Source organism: Takifugu rubripes, chromosome 1, assembly GCF_901000725.2.
Source record: "Takifugu rubripes chromosome 1, fTakRub1.2, whole genome shotgun sequence".
NCBI lineage: Eukaryota > Metazoa > Chordata > Actinopteri > Tetraodontiformes > Tetraodontidae > Takifugu > Takifugu rubripes.
In genome coordinates this window covers 8164634-8180820 of record NC_042285.1, presented here as the reverse complement: position 1 = coordinate 8180820, position 16187 = coordinate 8164634, and the positions used below count along the sequence as shown (strand labels likewise).

The 16187-nt window shown below is 37.6% G+C and overlaps 2 protein-coding genes across 5 annotated transcripts; one reads left to right on the top strand and one right to left on the bottom strand.

Moving 5' to 3' along the window:
• Positions 1-73: 73 nt before the first annotated feature.
• Positions 74-3550, bottom strand: hexd (hexosaminidase d). The gene is made up of 11 exons (XM_003977374.3): positions 3464-3550; positions 3243-3358; positions 3050-3137; positions 2805-2969; positions 2549-2732; positions 2258-2329; positions 1973-2171; positions 1476-1637; positions 1289-1396; positions 861-950; positions 74-773 (listed from the first exon to the last, which is right to left on the bottom strand). The coding sequence occupies exons 1-11, from the start codon at positions 3548-3550 to the stop codon at positions 602-604; spliced, it is 1443 nt and encodes a 480-aa protein (XP_003977423.1). The 3' UTR covers positions 74-601.
• ogfod3 (2-oxoglutarate and iron dependent oxygenase domain containing 3) lies at positions 3521-15960 on the top strand. Of its 4 annotated transcripts, none has more exons than XM_029836235.1 (10): positions 3521-3660; positions 3952-4204; positions 5391-5617; positions 6677-6752; positions 6879-6921; positions 7371-7435; positions 7998-8054; positions 8343-8403; positions 9654-9777; positions 15456-15960. In XM_029836235.1, the coding sequence occupies exons 2-10, from the start codon at positions 3972-3974 to the stop codon at positions 15590-15592; spliced, it is 1023 nt and encodes a 340-aa protein (XP_029692095.1). In that variant the 5' UTR covers positions 3521-3660; positions 3952-3971; the 3' UTR covers positions 15593-15960. The 4 variants fall into 4 exon arrangements, with proteins under 4 accessions (XP_029692095.1, XP_003977434.2, XP_029692086.1 ...); XM_003977385.3 differs by having other exon boundaries at positions 8250-8403; XM_029836226.1 differs by lacking the exon at positions 15456-15960 and adding an exon at positions 13770-15449 and having other exon boundaries at positions 8250-8403; positions 9654-9797.
• The last annotated feature ends 227 nt before the right edge of the window (positions 15961-16187 follow it).

Sequence of the window (16187 nt, the reverse complement as noted above, 5' to 3'; positions counted from 1 at the left end):
TAACCCTTTTTGTGATTAATGTCTGATGATGAATTTTAGTGTGTTCTGTGCTTTAAAGAAAAATTATTTTGGATTTTACATTTTTCATTGTACCTTTAATATAAACACTTTTACAGGGATTATACAGATGACATTTTCCACATCATTTTCTTCATGCAAGTCATGGCTATCAAATAAAATGCTAAGATTTTTAAAATGTAAATAAAAGTAGTATGTAATTAACACTGGAAACATTGCAACCCCATATTTAACAGCTTATACCACAAAGATAACACCTGGAATTTGAGCTGGCCTACTTTTATTCCCAGTTTAACCTATGCTGAAAATGTTACATTATCTACAATTAAAGGTTTTATTCATAATCTCTTGGTTAAAAAAAGAAAGAAAGAAAAGCTACAAAAGAATATGGCCCTCTTTGTCATTCTTAAAAAAATGCTAGTAGCACCCCCCCCCACAAAAAAAATCAATGACAATATAATCAACTATATCAACTAAATCTACAGTTTTAGTGTGACTACATTTTAAAATTATTAATTTCAATATCATAGCTGATGTGCAAGTACTTCATATTTTAAGGATTTGCAGGAGACAAAATATAATTTCAAGGCACCATTTCCTTCACACATGCCCTAATCTCCTCTGTTATCCTTCGTAGAGGTGCCATTACAGGATGGACGTGTTCCTCCATCCACTCTTGAACTGTTGCCTCATGGAAAAGACACATCATCTCCTCTCTCATGGTGTCCACCTTCTGTTGTAATGTGGTTAGAATCCTGAGGAGGCCAGTTGAGAGAAAAAGTCAGTTCAATGATCTCTGACAAGATTTCACAGAAGTGTTCCTTTTATATAACCGATCTCACCCTGAGGCTTTGCTGTGAACCTGCATGGTGATGAGGGGAGTTACCAGCTTCATCCGCCGATGGTACGGGCTGAACCATCCTCTTATGAACCTACAATACCATGTGAAAAAGTAAAGCTGATCTATGTTCCTCAAAACAGAATTCTATTGTAAAATGCTACAGATGTTTAGAGTAAAAGAGCTTCTAACTCTCACCTTCACATACAGTATTTAATATGTTCCAAACATTCCCCCAAAAAACCTTCAAAACACTTTTATAAGCCCTTGGTGGTTAAATGAAAGTAACCACCAAGCAATTAATTTTTTTTGCAATGAGGAAAAAGTGATGTAATCATTGAGCTACTCTTCTGATTTAGCAAGGAATTGCTTCTGCTTGAATGTCAAATTGTTTCTACAGGTCTGTGAGATGTTGATGTTATCACAGCTCACATGTCATTTTCAAAGAATCGTATGTCGTCAGAGTTCAGTAGCGTATTGAGCTCCACAGTCAGCTCGGCCAGCCTCCTTCCTGGGAACATTGAATCAACCGCAGAAGACCTGAAGGGCAGCATGAAATATAAACCTGTTAGACTGGAGATGCACATTTTACTTTGATGGTGGTGTGTCCAGATCTCACCTTCCTATTTCCTCTACCTCAACTGAGGAAATGCCCAGCTTTTCAGTAACTGCAAACTGGGCCTCAGAATTGAAATGACCAAGGAAGAGCGTTTGGAGACACGATGCTAATGATGGAAGAGCTACAGGCATCAGTTCACACAGCACTGACAGGTGGTCATACCTAAAATAAGGACATTTTGCAAACTCTTATTTATTCGGTGTATTTATTCATTCCTTATTTATTTTTACATGGTAAAACTAGAAAAAAGACCCACATTAAACAAGCAAAACAAAATCAGCATTTATTTGTTGGTATAAGAGTAAAAATGGATTTATAAAAACCATCATAAGATAGAAACTAAGCAAGACTAGTGTGCACATGCACGGTTTGGTATGTTACACATTACCTCCCACTACCCACTGTCTTAGAATCAAATTGAGAATAATCACATCTGCCTTCTACACATACATCACCTAAGAACAAACACTGAGATAAGACTTTCTTCCAACTCTTACCTCTGCCAGCCTGTGATAGCAATTCCCTGCAGGGTTACACCAGCAGATAAAGAAGCAGCCACCCTCAGCCACTGCAGATGATTATCCACGTGTCTGACCGTGCTGGGCACGCATGTGTAAACGTTGGTGGAGCCTTTGAAGGAGCTGGCCGCCCATAGCTCTGTCATTCCAGCACTGTGGTACTTCTCCAACAGAGACACTGAAGAATGCAGGTGAAAAATAAATATCACACCTAAAGCTCTACAAAGTGTGAGTAACCAGTAATTGGGACTACAGAATTCTAACCTGTGATTTCCACATCCAGGTCAGGGGTGTAGTTCCACAACATTGGCTGGACCAGTCCCACTAGATCACTAGCTGTGATATAGATGTTATACATGGTGATTAAAATAGTAATCCAAAACTAGTCCAAATGCAGCAAATATCAGAACATTTATCTGCTATAATACAATAAGAAACTTTTGGTTGCTATTTCACCTTTAATTAAACAATACTAAAAAAATCTATTAATAAATAATAGAATGTAATATAACATATAATATATTTTACTGGGACCTACTAGTATTTTCTACTGACCTATTAATGTTTCCTGGCTCATGCCTCTCATCATGTCATCCCACATTATGATGGTCATGTGAGGCCATTCCTCCTTGATGGCCCTGGCCAGCTTCGTCACATGACTCAGGAAAAGCTTCTCGACTGTACGGTTGGGCAAAGCCAACCACAATTTAGACTCATCCCCCTCACCAAGGGTGTACACCTTACAGGTTTGTAGAGAGTGCTAATTAGTCATTTAAAGCTAATGCATCCTTTTTAAAAGAGGAGTTCAGACCTCATCAGCTCCAATGTGTAGTGTGTTCAGGCCTGGATGAAGCTTCACCACTTGTCTCAGCATCTCCATCACTAGCCTAACACCCTCCTCTTTGTGAGGGTTAAGGGTTCCCACACAATATGGCACCTCTCTTAGATTCCACAACGATCGATGCTTCAGCACAAACTAACAGACAATGCAGGAAAGCAGAGTCAGCACAATGTTCAAGAAATTCTAAATATGAATGAGAAAGGTTTTAGCTTCACCTCCATGTGACCAAAAGTCTGGACAAGTGGAATTATTTCAATTGCCTTTGATTTCGCAAATTCCTGCATAGAGAGTACCTCCTCTGGGCTGCAAAGTGCACACACTTACATTACACGCTTACATTTACATACTCTTTTTAAGCATAATAGGAAAACAAACAGAACTACAACATGTTTATTTCCAGAAGAGCACCTGTAAGCAGGATGCGTTGTAGCCTGCAACAGCTTCAGCTCCCTCTCATATGGAAACATGTCCTCATACTCCACCAGCAGGCCATCTGCTCCCAGTTGAGAGAACAACTCGATCAGCTGAAAAGATAAAACACACCTCACTGGTTGCAAAACACAACAATGAAGCAAGGTCAACAGAGCTGAAGCGGATGTGATCCAGCAGCAGCTCACACTTGATCCTACCTTATGAAGGTACTCTACTCTTGGAGGGGCTCCTTTCAAATCAAGATGAACTAATTTCTTTCCTTTAGGCCAAGGCGCACACGCCATTCTGTTGTTTGCCAATACAGATTTTTGTGGGCTTGTTTATTAGTGTGGAATGGATAAAAACTGGAAATAATCGGCCTCGCTTGGGGAGTCGAGACTACGAAAATACTACAGTAAGCTGATATTTTGTATGACTGACGCCGCGAACAAGGTGGTACTGTTTAACCAGTTCACTTTTCTGAACAACACCCATTTCTCTGTGCCGCTTCCTGGTTAATCGTTCGAGATGGTCGATTAGTTTAGACTGGCCAGGAAGATAAATAATTGTCGGAGAAATTGGCTGTATTTTAAACCGATTTGAACTAAATGCATTTAACGCCTATAATTTCAAATACGAAATCGAAATACATAATGTTCATTTTTCAACGATTTCTTTTTTCTTTTTCTTTTAATATGTCTCATAGGAAACTAGGAACGTGGGCCAATGAAAAAACAGTTTCTCTTCCGGGAAGCCAATGGTTGGACTGAAATACTATTAAAACCAGGAAGTGAACGAGATTTCAGGCAGGCAAGCCAAGTTGTTGGCGTGGTGTTATATCCATATAAAACTGTGAAGTATGAATGCTACGCTGTAGGTATTTATTTCCAAATGGCGCTGTTGCGACAAAGAACTGCACAAGGTTCGAATGCCGCTGAAATAGAGAAAAAGATTAAAAGGTAACCGAACTAAATTGTGGTTGTTTTTTTCTTTATGTGACAGCCGGCGTTTGTCTGTCTTAACAAGATAACCCAAAAAAGTTATAGATTTAGATTTTTAATGGAATTACCATGAAATGTGGACCAAGGAAGAGCTAATTACATTTTGGTGATGTTCTGGATTCTGCAGGGACTTTGCCCTTTTGATCGTCCAAAAGATCAAAGCCAAGGGCCACGTAATGCTACTGTCTATATAGAGATTCAGATTCAGATTCAGATCCTTTATTGTCCCACACGGGGAAATTTACAGTGCAACAACAGCAACAAGAGCACTCAGAGAAAAATAAGATAGAATCAAATAGAAATCAAATGGAATATACAAATGGAATATACAAAGAGGGTGCATATTTACAATAATCCAGATAAATGGATACTCGGCCTCTGTGTACCTGTACATAGTACAGAGGGTGAATACAATTACATATCAGAATATGCTCTACAAAGGGTGTAAATCAAAATATGTGGGGAGATGGCCACATGTTTGGAGATGTTTAGCACAGGTCTGCACACTTTTGTGCGGAGTTTTTTCCCCTTGGTTATCTGATTGTCATTGCATAGATATATGCAAATATTGTAACTATCTTGTCAATAATAGTTAATTTGAATTCAGAATTTTCTTTGTTAAATAACATGAAATTACAATCTGCTGCCAGACTATTCAATTGCAATGTCTAAGATACTGGACTTATTTACTGCTAAATCACTTAAAATCAGCATGGCAACTTTTATGCTACTCTAGACCTGTTCAATGGGAATAAGTATTGTGAGACTATTAAATGTTCACCTTATTTTATCTCACCTTATATGATATGTGCTGGATGCATGTGTGGGACTGTCTTGTGTCTTGATGTCTTGATGACCATTTGTTTTCAATGCAGAGTTCTATAACTTTTTTTTTTTGTTTTAGATTTATTGTCTCAATATTTCATTTGTAGTCATTACTATCATTAAAATTCATCTGTATGCCAATTAGCACAATTTACAGAATATCCAGGTCAGGTATAGTGCTACGTATCATCATCATAAAAACCTCTTTCTTTCCTGCTTACATTCTTATTTCAGACAGCAGAGAAAAGGGGCAATCCATATAATAATGCACAATAGTCTGAGCAATGATACATGTACACCCTTTTCTCTATTTTTGTAGAGGAAATGCACTACGCCAGGGGTCGGCGTGGAGGGGCTCCCGAGCAACTGCTGCATTGCTCTTGGTCACTGTGTCAGTATTTGTAGCAGCTTTATGGCTGTATGTGACCTCTCTGGACAGTGATGTCACAGAGACGCTGGTGAGCCAAGCCGAGTTTGTCTCTCCACAGCCCAGAGTTTACAACATTCAGTGCTCTGAGGACTACAACAACTACAAGCGGTATCCAGGTGAATTGTCCTTGCCATGTAAAGCATTAGACAATCAGCTGTTAACTTTTAATGTGTTAATCTGATTTAAACAGGAAAAAGGTACGTTTATTTTTTTTGCTACCTATCTGATGTCCACTACACATTTACATGTATAAAGGGGGGCGGGGAGGGGGCTATAGAGTTTACACAAGTGGAGCTAAACTTACTATATAATAAGCTCTTAATCTTCAAAATCAGTGCTTCAAATATGCCTGCCAGACTAACCTCACACAGACAATGCAGGAAATGTATCAAGTACTAAATTATATATCACATAGATTAATCAAAGGTGTAGAACTTAATAATGACCCCCCCACCAAAAAAAGGGATAATAAACATTTCAATTGCAACATTGTTAAAAAAAAAAAACCCTGACTCATTATTCATAATACCTGCTGTGCTGTTTTCACATAATTTAAAAAGTAATTGTAATCAATGTGTGTCATTCATTACTTCTGACTTCACCTTTTGGGTTAATTACCTCACCAAGGAGGTTGTTACAGCCAGCATATTTTGCATCTCTCTCAGCCAAATAAGAAAAGGTTATGAAAGGACATGGAAAACTTTGTATTACTATACTACAGGTGTAAGTCACGTGGGGATATTACCTGTTTGGCATTTAAAATGTGCAAAATAGTTTGAAGTTTAAACAGGCACTAAAAAAATGGCAAAAATTGAATTGAACTGAATTCTTGATTCTTTTGTGAATAGCGTCCTTACTATTTTAATTAAGACATTTTACTGTTAAACTTGTTATTTTATTCACTTCTGCAGAAACTATGCATTTACACAACCCTAATCAATTGAATTTTGTTTTTATTATCTGTATTGGCTACAGAGTTCTATTTTGGTTTGTCCCTGGTGTCTGGGAACAAAACAAGCTTTTGAAGGCTTAGACAGTTTCAAGGGATGGTAGTCCTGATTATGCTGCTGTTAATTAGAAGAAATTCTTTAACTTTTGCATTCCCTGAGCCTAAACATTAGAGCCCACCTCAGTGAACTTAGAAATTCATTGTGTCTGATTCTTCTCCGTCCTAGGATGCACTCCTCAGAAGTGTGGCCGTGCTGTCATAGATGCAGTGGTGTCACGGGAGGAAGCTCAAAGCCTGAAGAGGTTGACACTGCCATATAAGCCATATGTATAATCAGCACTCTGCATCACTGTTTTTTTACACTTGTTTCCAGTGCAGCTGTACCATTCTTGCATTCTTACTATATGGTGTCTGTCTCTGACTCACAGACTGGCAGAGAGGGGCCTGGCGCTAGCTGGTTCAGAGGGAGGAGTGAGTATTCCATCAATTTCAGGACAGAACAAAAAGCATAAGTGTTCTTTGCAGTTCAATTTTTGGATGTTTCTTTCTTTGATGTATTTATTACATTTATTTATATACTTAATACATTTATATTTATTACATATTACATTTATACATTTATATTAACCGAAAAATTATCAAATTTTTCCAATAGCAAGCTGACAAAGGTGTTTTGATGTATTGTCACCTAGTGGTCAGTTTAACTATTTATTCTATATACACATCTTGTCTCCCTGGTGTAACAGACCTCTCTTAACACTAGAAAGCAGTGTAATACAATAGCAAAGCTCAACCTTGACAAATGCCAGGTAGAATAGAGTGTTTTACATGTCAATGAAGGCATAAACCAGGGCAGAGAACACATTCTACTGATGCCACTAATTGACGTGCAGTTTATTTTTCTTTTTTGATCCACGCAGGCTTCAATATTGGACTTGCATTCAGGAGCATTGTCGATGGGGAGACAGTTTGTCAATATCTACAGGTAGAAGAGTTGACAGCAGAAATTCTATCCAACATACTATGTAAACATGTATTACTTCCAAAAAAGTGACTTGTTCATCAGTCCTTTATGATGATCCTTGTGTAGTGCAGCCAGTGACTCCTCACAGCATCCATTTATCACTGCCAACAGAAACCAGATTTATTTGAATCATCTTCTCCACTGTGTTTGTCTCTTTCCTCCTAAAGTATATTCCATTATTTATTTTTCCTAGCTTTACCCCTGTCGTTGTCTCACCATGACAGGCAGATGGCTGACACTGAATTCTCAGGACCATTCTGAAATATTTTAATCAGGAAATAATGGCAACAATGCTCCCTCTTTTTATCCCCTTCAAGGGGCTTCCCGGTGTGAAGCAGCCAGCTGGTTGCTATTTGAGGATAGCTGGTTGTCACATGCGTCTGGTGCACTGTGTTGTAGTATGAAATGTACATCTACAGTATTCTAACAGATCCTTTTTCTTGGTGTGTTTTTCTTTTTCTACTGCATTTTTGTTCATTTGACTTTGCTTTGCTTGTAACTGCCTGTTTAAATATGGCCGTAGATATTTTGGTGATCATATTGGGGATGTGTTCACAGAAGAGGATTTTCAGCTTTATAGGTTAGTTGACTTACCGTAATTGTGTAATGCACATTTTTTTCAAAATGATAATTAAATATTACTTTGTGCTTCCATTGTTCATTTTCATCTGTGTTAATGTGTCTGGAAAGTTCAATCACATTAATGAAATATATGGTAGATGTCCTTACTTTTAGCTTGCAATCTGACACAGTTTCTCTGTTTTCCATTATTAAGAGCTGTCCGTGGTCGAATCCAGGCAGTTATTGCTGACACGTTTGGTTTGGACCCAAAACTGATGTACCTCACCAAGCCCACTTTCTTCTCCAGAATCAACAGCACAACAGCAAAGACGCAACACGATGAGTACTGGCACCCACATATAGATAAAGTAAGGCACATAATGTGATTATTTCTTTTGGATGACTTCCAGAATCTTACTAGACATCTTTGGGGTGTACATTATTCAGAAGTGTATGGGAGTATGCACATCAGGAGTCAAAGCTGTGGAATTGGTACTTGAAGAAATTAATTCAGTATTGGCCACAAGGCCATCTGTCCCCATTACACATCACTTGTTCTGGCAGCAGTCATTTCTATGAGTTGCTCTACCTTCATGAGGTATGGCAATGATTGAAATAATTCAGTTTCACATGCAAGCTTTTTAAATTTTGCAGGATGTCTAGAAAGGCAGTCATGTAGGATCAGAATTACTTGTATACTATATATATATTTTTTCATTTATGGAATTAAAAAAAAAAAAAATGATATGAGAGAAATTCGGTTCCTCTGGTATTTTGTAGCCCTGTTGCTTTCTCTGGACCAATGTTTATTGCATTTTTGTGATGATGCAGTACATTTTCTTCAACTATATGACATCAATAAGTAGAAACTGCCTCTCACAGCCAATGTGTGTGAGATGTCATCATCATGTCACACTTTTCTTACTTGACTGTCCAGAAAGCACTACATTTCTTCATTATTTCTTGTTACGGCCTTATTCCCAAATAGATCAAAATAATTTGTCACCTCAAAATTCTACACATTGTCTCAACAAGTGAAAAAAAACTTCTGTAAATGAGCAGGTGGGTTAATCTAAATGCCCATGTGCAGAAGAATAAGTGGCATTCAAACAATGATATCAAGATCTCTCGTGGTGACAGTCAGATCTGAGAGCTGACACTGGAAACTGACACATTTAGGGCATTTTCATGAGTTTGTTCGCTCCTGTAATCATGCCGTTTGCTCTGGCCACACTCCATCACTCAGAGAGACATTGCCTAATGATTGTTCTCTCAATAAGGGAGGTTTGTAGCACTTTCTTGAAGGTTGACATACATTTTTATTTCACCTTTGGAGCTATGAACAAATGAGATCACTGTGTGTGATTTTTGTTTTTGTTTGAAGAGACACCACTTGTTCCTTTTCAGCTGTCTTTGATGTCTCATTAAGGCTGCACCCTGTGAGCATCAGCCTCTACAGCTGTTTAAGCTCTCGCGGGGTGTAGAGCCTCTGCAGTGCATGACTGCTTTAATCATATAAATGTTATAAGTACCCAACTTGAAAGTGTCTAATGGGTATATAATGTGATCTTTTAAAAAAGCATGATAGCACTGACCTACCTGTGTTATTCTCTGTTAGGTCACCTATGGCTCCTTTGACTATACTTCACTCCTGTACCTGTCTGACTATGGCTCTGACTTTAGTGGGGGACGATTTATCTTCATGGACCAAGATAGCAACAGCACAGTAGAACCACGAGCAGGTAACTACCAGCTGATAAAGGTGAAATTGTATTTTTTTTAAACCACTTTAGCTTCAGTGTTGATAATCATATTTGTCGTGACTATCAGAGGTAATGCCTTTATTTCCTCTTCCCCTAAGGAATTCCATGAGTAAATGTAGCAATGTATGTGTCTATGTGGCTGTAGTAAATAATCTACACAGTCAATATGGACAATTTAAAGTGTCTCACAAATGTTAGAACACAATTTTAAAAACTCAGCCATTGTATATTCTGCCAAAAACATTTGACGGTTATATTACATATTTTGATTTACACCCTTTGTATAGCATATACTCTATATAGACAGTAGCATTACGTGGCCCTTGGCTTTGATCTTTTGGACGATCAAAAGGGCAAAGTCCCTGCAGAATCCAGAACATCACCAAAATGTAATTAGCTCTTCCTTGGTCCACCGTCCACTCTCAATTTGATTTAATCATTCGGAAATATGGTTTCGTTAAAAATAATTGATGTCCGCAGCTCTGGCACAGACCAACTATCTGTTTAAAGTACGATATGGATTAGCCTAAACCTTTGATGATTAATGTTGACAGGCATTAAGAAATCAGCACTGTCTTCATTTGATGAAAGCAGGATTGGTGTTTTTTTTGAATAAGTTTGTAGCTGAGCTTCCCATTTAGAGTGCAGATTTGGGCCCAATCCGAGTAGTTGTATAAGCTCTGTACTTGCCCTGATGCCTAATTGCATTACAGTAACAGTTAAAAAAAAAAAGTTGTTTGCTCATGTGATTGTTTTCTGTGACTTCATGTGTTTGAGGCAATATATCAAGTGTAATTTGCATTAACTTCAGCCTCTGACTTGAATCCTATGGTGCTATATATTTCACCTGCTGTGTATGGCACCGGTAAACATTGTTTCTCCTGAATGAGTGAAGGCTTAGTGAAGCTGTGTAATATGGAAAATCTCTAGCGGCTCAAACCTCCACCTGACAGCCTTGATGCCATTCTGTCATATCTGACAGCCAACCACCGCCCCGCTGCCTCAGTCACCTTGTCCCTATTTCCTATTTTTTTGCAATCTTTTCCCCTTTAGTTTTAACCAATGTCCATTATTGTCAGCTGTTTAAGCCTCTGTCAGATTTAAGCAAAATTCTAAAAGGCCATCCTCTGCCCTTAGTCTTCAACTTTCATTTTCGCTTCAGTCTCCTTCCTTTCCATGCCATTCATCTCAGTTGAGCTTTGTTGGACACCCTGTTTGCCAGACAGAGGGCTCTTACCCAGTCAACAAAATGTGAAATGGGTCCTGGGTCAATATTATTTCAATGGAATGATGAGGAGACACAGTGAGTGAAAGACATTACAAGGGCATGTTGCTTTTCTGTTTTCCAGGGAAAATGACAAACTGGGAGAAAGTGTAATCTTTATATCTGGACAGATGCTTAGGTTGCTGCAATAATCAGGGCTTACTGAGATGGTAACAAAAAAGGTGCAATTATTCCAGTCAGATAACATTTAGGGCCTATTTCTTAGAGTGCACATGAACAGTGGCCTTCCTTAGATGTAGAGGAAGAACTAGGCACAATGGACTTCCTCTGCATGCCAATTTTACCTAGTGGTTACTCATGATAATGTGGAAAAAAATTCACGTGGCCCAAACCGTTTCCCCTTAGGTTTACATTGAAAAAGAGACATCTGTTAAACTGTGGAGAGGACACCTTCTGCTACTAACGTGGTCAATTACTATTCCTTGTATTCTATATTTTTAAGTGTTGGACTTTTTCTTTGATAAACTTTTCCAAAGCTCTGAAAATGCATATTGCATGACAGCGCTCTGTACAATGATGAGCACTGCGAGATCAAGTGATATTGCAAGAAAAAACATTCTTTTAGACAGAGTGAATAGACTTACTTTACACAAAGACACTCAAAGACATATGATTTTTTGGTTTGTATCACATTTATTGGCACTTGGTAATCTTTGTTCTTGAACATAATTATGTTTTTATCAAGATATTATTCATGGAATGAATTAAGTGATATTAGAGTTGTACATTGTTAAACATTTTTTCATAAACATTTTTTTTTCTTTAATGCATGGCAACAAAAAGGCTGTTTTACTCACTATTCCATAAAACAATAACAGGTTTTAACAGAGAAGAACCAAATGTCTTTCCCGGTGTTCCTGAATACAGGTATATACTGCCCATACTGGTACAAACAGACAAAACAGAAAATACACCTGGATCCTACAAATATGATAATATACTTTCCATTGTCATATATTTGAAGTTCAGAAAAGTCAGATCAGATCATTTCCAGTCATTTACTGAATCTGATAACATGCTGAAGTTGTTATCATTAGAATGACAAAAGAATGCCCTAATAACTTTTCCAATAACCTTATTTTGAGGTGTTAAGATGTGACATTTTGGATTTATATGCATTCTAAAGGATTTTGAAATCTCTATTGTGGGTCTCCCATGGCAATTTAATTCCATTTTAGAGTTTTAATTTTTCATATTTATAACACTAATTTTTTTTTACCCAATTGTGATTTGGGTTGACTAGTGAGTAAAGATTTCTGATAGCTAAATCATGTACAAACTAAATATTTCCATAATTCAAATATCTGTTTTTTTCTCTCCTGCCAGCACCTTTCCTGTTGAGATAATGAATTATTCATTTAGAATTTGGGATTTATGGAAAAATAATTACTTTGACTTCTCGACAACAGCGGTTTATCGCATGATAAAAATGTTGCTTTTCCATTACACTTGCAGAAATGGCTGCTAAATTGCTTCCAGACTTGTTACATGTATATTATATGTAAATATGATACATTTGAAAATCTGTCTGCTGGTGCCACAGCATAGCATCATATCTGCGCAGCAGGATCAGATTATTCATTTGTGGCTCAGTAATGATGAACATGAGAAGGGTTGTCATCATTTGCAGGGATCAGGTGGGTTTTTCAACCTGTTACTAAATATAGTTCTACAACAAACGCAAAAATCAATCGGTCAGGAGATCATACTTTCTGACAGGTTCATGCCATGCTGCTGATTTTCATTTCTTTGGCTTCTTTGTAAAATTGGGGAAACTATTCAACCATTCATGTTCAGCCATAGGTTGATCTCAGGCACCAAGATGCCAGACGTTGATTTTATCTTTTTCTAGGTTCTTTGATTTGCCGACAATACCATTGGCAACTATATAATGGGTGACAGTACTGACAGCTTACTGAAAGCAAAAGATGAGGATGCTAGCTATTCTGAGCAGATTAGACATTGATTCTGGAAAATCAATACCCTCACATGTTCTAATAGGGAAAGTGATTGGCAACATGTAATTGGTGTTGTTGGTTTTTGTCAGAGCAGAGGTCTGATGCAGGTAAACACTTGTTTCTTAGGGAGGCTAAAAGATTCGAGCATTTCCTGAAGTGATTTGTTTTTTGGTCAAAAGACAATAGTTTGAAGGATACTCTATAGAGAAGCAAAGGAGGAATTTTTTGCCTTTAATCCAAAAGAAATAAGCATTTTTTGTTCAAACAAATCATACTGTTTCTACAGGGATCTTAGTGGACACGTAAAACCATAGGCTCACACAACCTCGTTCAGCTCTGACAGACTTTCTTTTTTATTAAAGATGATGATTGATACTTGGAAAGAAATAAATTGTTTCCTGTGAGCGCAGAAGAATACACTTCCACTTTGTTCTAGCCTTGGTTAAAAAAATGTCTTGGTCGCTTACTGGGATTTTCAATTTAATTCACTTTGCTCTCTCGCACACGTAATGGAAGCATATACCAGCTCAGAACACCCAACTCCTTGTATCCAACAGACTCAACATTCTCACATCTTTGTACCAAGTTAATCTAGAACCTTGCTGGATTAAGGAACATTTTTTTCCCAGCTGTCATTTTGAGTCAGAAAGGCTCAAAATTCCATCATCTCAAGAATTCCAAATGTTTTTTTGTTTTTTTGTTGATTTCACCCTGTCCAACTTCACCAGGAACATTCTTCCAGGATTCTTCGTGTGGTGTGGCTAATTTCAACAGGCAAAATCAGTGATTCTTGGTGAGAAAGTACAATCACCCTGGCTATATGATTCCAGATTTTTAATGCTGTTTAATCTAGGTGCTGACCCTTTTACAAAGGCAGTTTCATAAAAAAGCAAACCTGAAAACCACTTTAAAATATAAATCCCTGAATCATGGTCACAGCCACAGAGTGGATATATATCTCTGAATTTGGATCAGGTTGTATTTGATCAGACTAGCTGTTACATAGCAAAAGCTCATTAGCTGGCCCAGTGGAGCAAATCTTTTGATAAATAGAAGTACCCTGAGCCAACCTCTCAGTTTGAAATTCAGAAAATAATCCATTTTGGCATTTGCTAAATCCAAGCATAAATCGAGCGTGTCCTTACAGCTTCACAGGTCCAGGCCCCTGTCTTGGTTCTTTGTATACTATATTTGCACCTTATCTGATTTCTTTCAATGTCCAATGCAACAGGCCTGAGTACACATAAATACATTTCAGTATTTCCAGAAAATCATTTTATTTTTATTTTGAAGAATATTCATCCTTGCTAAAATGGATGAGCATTAAAAAAAATTTACAGGCTGTTACTGGCAATGTTATAATGTTTATTTTCAGTGTATGTTTACATTTCACTGTAAGGAATTCATTTTAAATTTTTAAAGCTTCAACCATTTTATGGTATCAAGAAAAAGATTATTAGCATCAAATTGAGTCACTGGTGGGTAATGAGTAGTCTTACACTCTTACACAGTATGATGGGTGCCAAAGATGTGTAAAAGTGGCAGTTAAATAGTTACCAGACATGTTGGTTGTACTAAAGAAATATACTGTATATGTCCATGTTCACTATATATTTTACCAACAATGCTAATGCTGAGTATTTAAGAAGTACAATTTAAATTGAAAACAATTTTTCAAAAATGAAAGATTAAAAAAAAAAATCTGAGTTTTTATTTTTTTCCCCCAATACCTGTTGTTCGAAAGCCCACACTGTTTATATTATTGTATACTGTTAGAGTTTATCTAAGTAGTATGTTTTATTCATTGTTATTTAGTTTTCCTTGAAGTTTCATATTTCCGATGCTCTCGAATGCAACACAGATGTCCGACGCTCTTGAACGCACCACTGCCGTCTGTGCATGCGGTACTTTAATTAGTTAATTATTCACCCCCGATGCAACTGTAGAGAGCGCGTGTCCATTCAGATGCAGCTACGCTGAGATAATTTCACCTTTTTTGCCTATTTTCCTTCATTTGCCTGTGCTCCTGTGGTTTATTGCTGTGTGTGAATGCCATAAGAACACAGCAGAATAAATCATAATCCATAACCTGGACATCTGTATTCGTGTTCTTTAATTTGGACACCAACATCCCACATCTTGCCGCTCTAAACCAGCTAAATTCCTGGAGACCCCAACCTCTCCTTTTTACCTGTAGTTACCAACAGATATTTACTGATGTCCTGTAAAGGTACATTGATGTTACAAATGTTTATTAGCATTAAACAAGCTGCATTCTAATCGGAAGACTCACACCCTGACTCTTGCCATGCACATTATGTGCGCACAATATCGATATGAGTATTTCCCTTAGTGTTCTATCAGTTTGTGTTATTTTGAACCATGTTTGTTTCCTCGGTCATTTCTTCACACAGGACGGGTTTCATTCTTCTCCTCCGGCTCAGAGAACATCCATCGAGTGGAGAAGGTCACATGGGGGACACGCTATGCCATCACTGTGTCTTTCACCTGCGACCCTGAATATGCCATCTCCGACCCAGCCCTGCACTGAGTCACCCATAGGCGACGCTGCTCCCCACTCACTCAGACAAGCCCTGTAACAAAGACCGGGAGGGTTTTATTAGCCACGATAGTCATTACCCAGAGTTTTTTCACCACTTTTAAAAGTTTTAACTTGCAGATTGTGCAGTAAAAGGCTACTGCTCACAACATCACCTCTGAAATTGTTTTTGATGATGTAATTTAATTTCTCATGAACACACAAGAAGAATGTATAATTTCCCCTCTGCATTCCCAACAGAATCTCTTTCTTTTTTTAATCAATAGATCTTTGGTTTGTTTTGTCAGATTTCTTTTCTGTTTGAAAACTTCAGCTGCCATTCTCAGGCTTTTTTTAATAAACCGATGTGTACCATCTGACACTGTTGAGTAATGTCTTTTGGACAATCTTTCAGTTATATTTGAATCTGTTTTAAAGTTAAGTGGTCAATAATAAACACTGCCACATTTTAAAAAAAACCTATTAAGTTCTAATACATGAGGCATGTCTGGAGCAGGTTTTGGTTCCAATTGTTACTTATTAGTACAGAATAAATACCAATGATAGCAAAAGTTAAAATAATTCCACAATATTACTACACTCCATT

Bases quoted from the DNA above. Each gene is read 5' to 3' on its own strand.
- hexd (XM_003977374.3), bottom strand. From the start codon at position 3,550: ATGGCGTGTGCGCCTTGGCCTAAAGGAAAGAAATTAGTTCATCTTGAT. The intron at 951-1,288 runs GTGAGCTGTGAT...ATGGTATTGTAG, and splicing joins CGATTCTTTGAAAATGACAT to GTTCATAAGAGGATGGTTCA. The intron at 774-860 runs GTGAGATCGGTT...TGGCCTCCTCAG, and splicing joins GTTCACAGCAAAGCCTCAGG to GATTCTAACCACATTACAAC.
- ogfod3 (XM_003977385.3), top strand. From the start codon at position 3,972: ATGAAAAAACAGTTTCTCTTCCGGGAAGCCAATGGTTGGACTGAAATA. The intron at 4,205-5,390 runs GTAACCGAACTA...CTATTTTTGTAG, and splicing joins ATAGAGAAAAAGATTAAAAG to AGGAAATGCACTACGCCAGG. The intron at 7,436-7,997 runs GTAGAAGAGTTG...ATATGGCCGTAG, and splicing joins CAGTTTGTCAATATCTACAG to ATATTTTGGTGATCATATTG.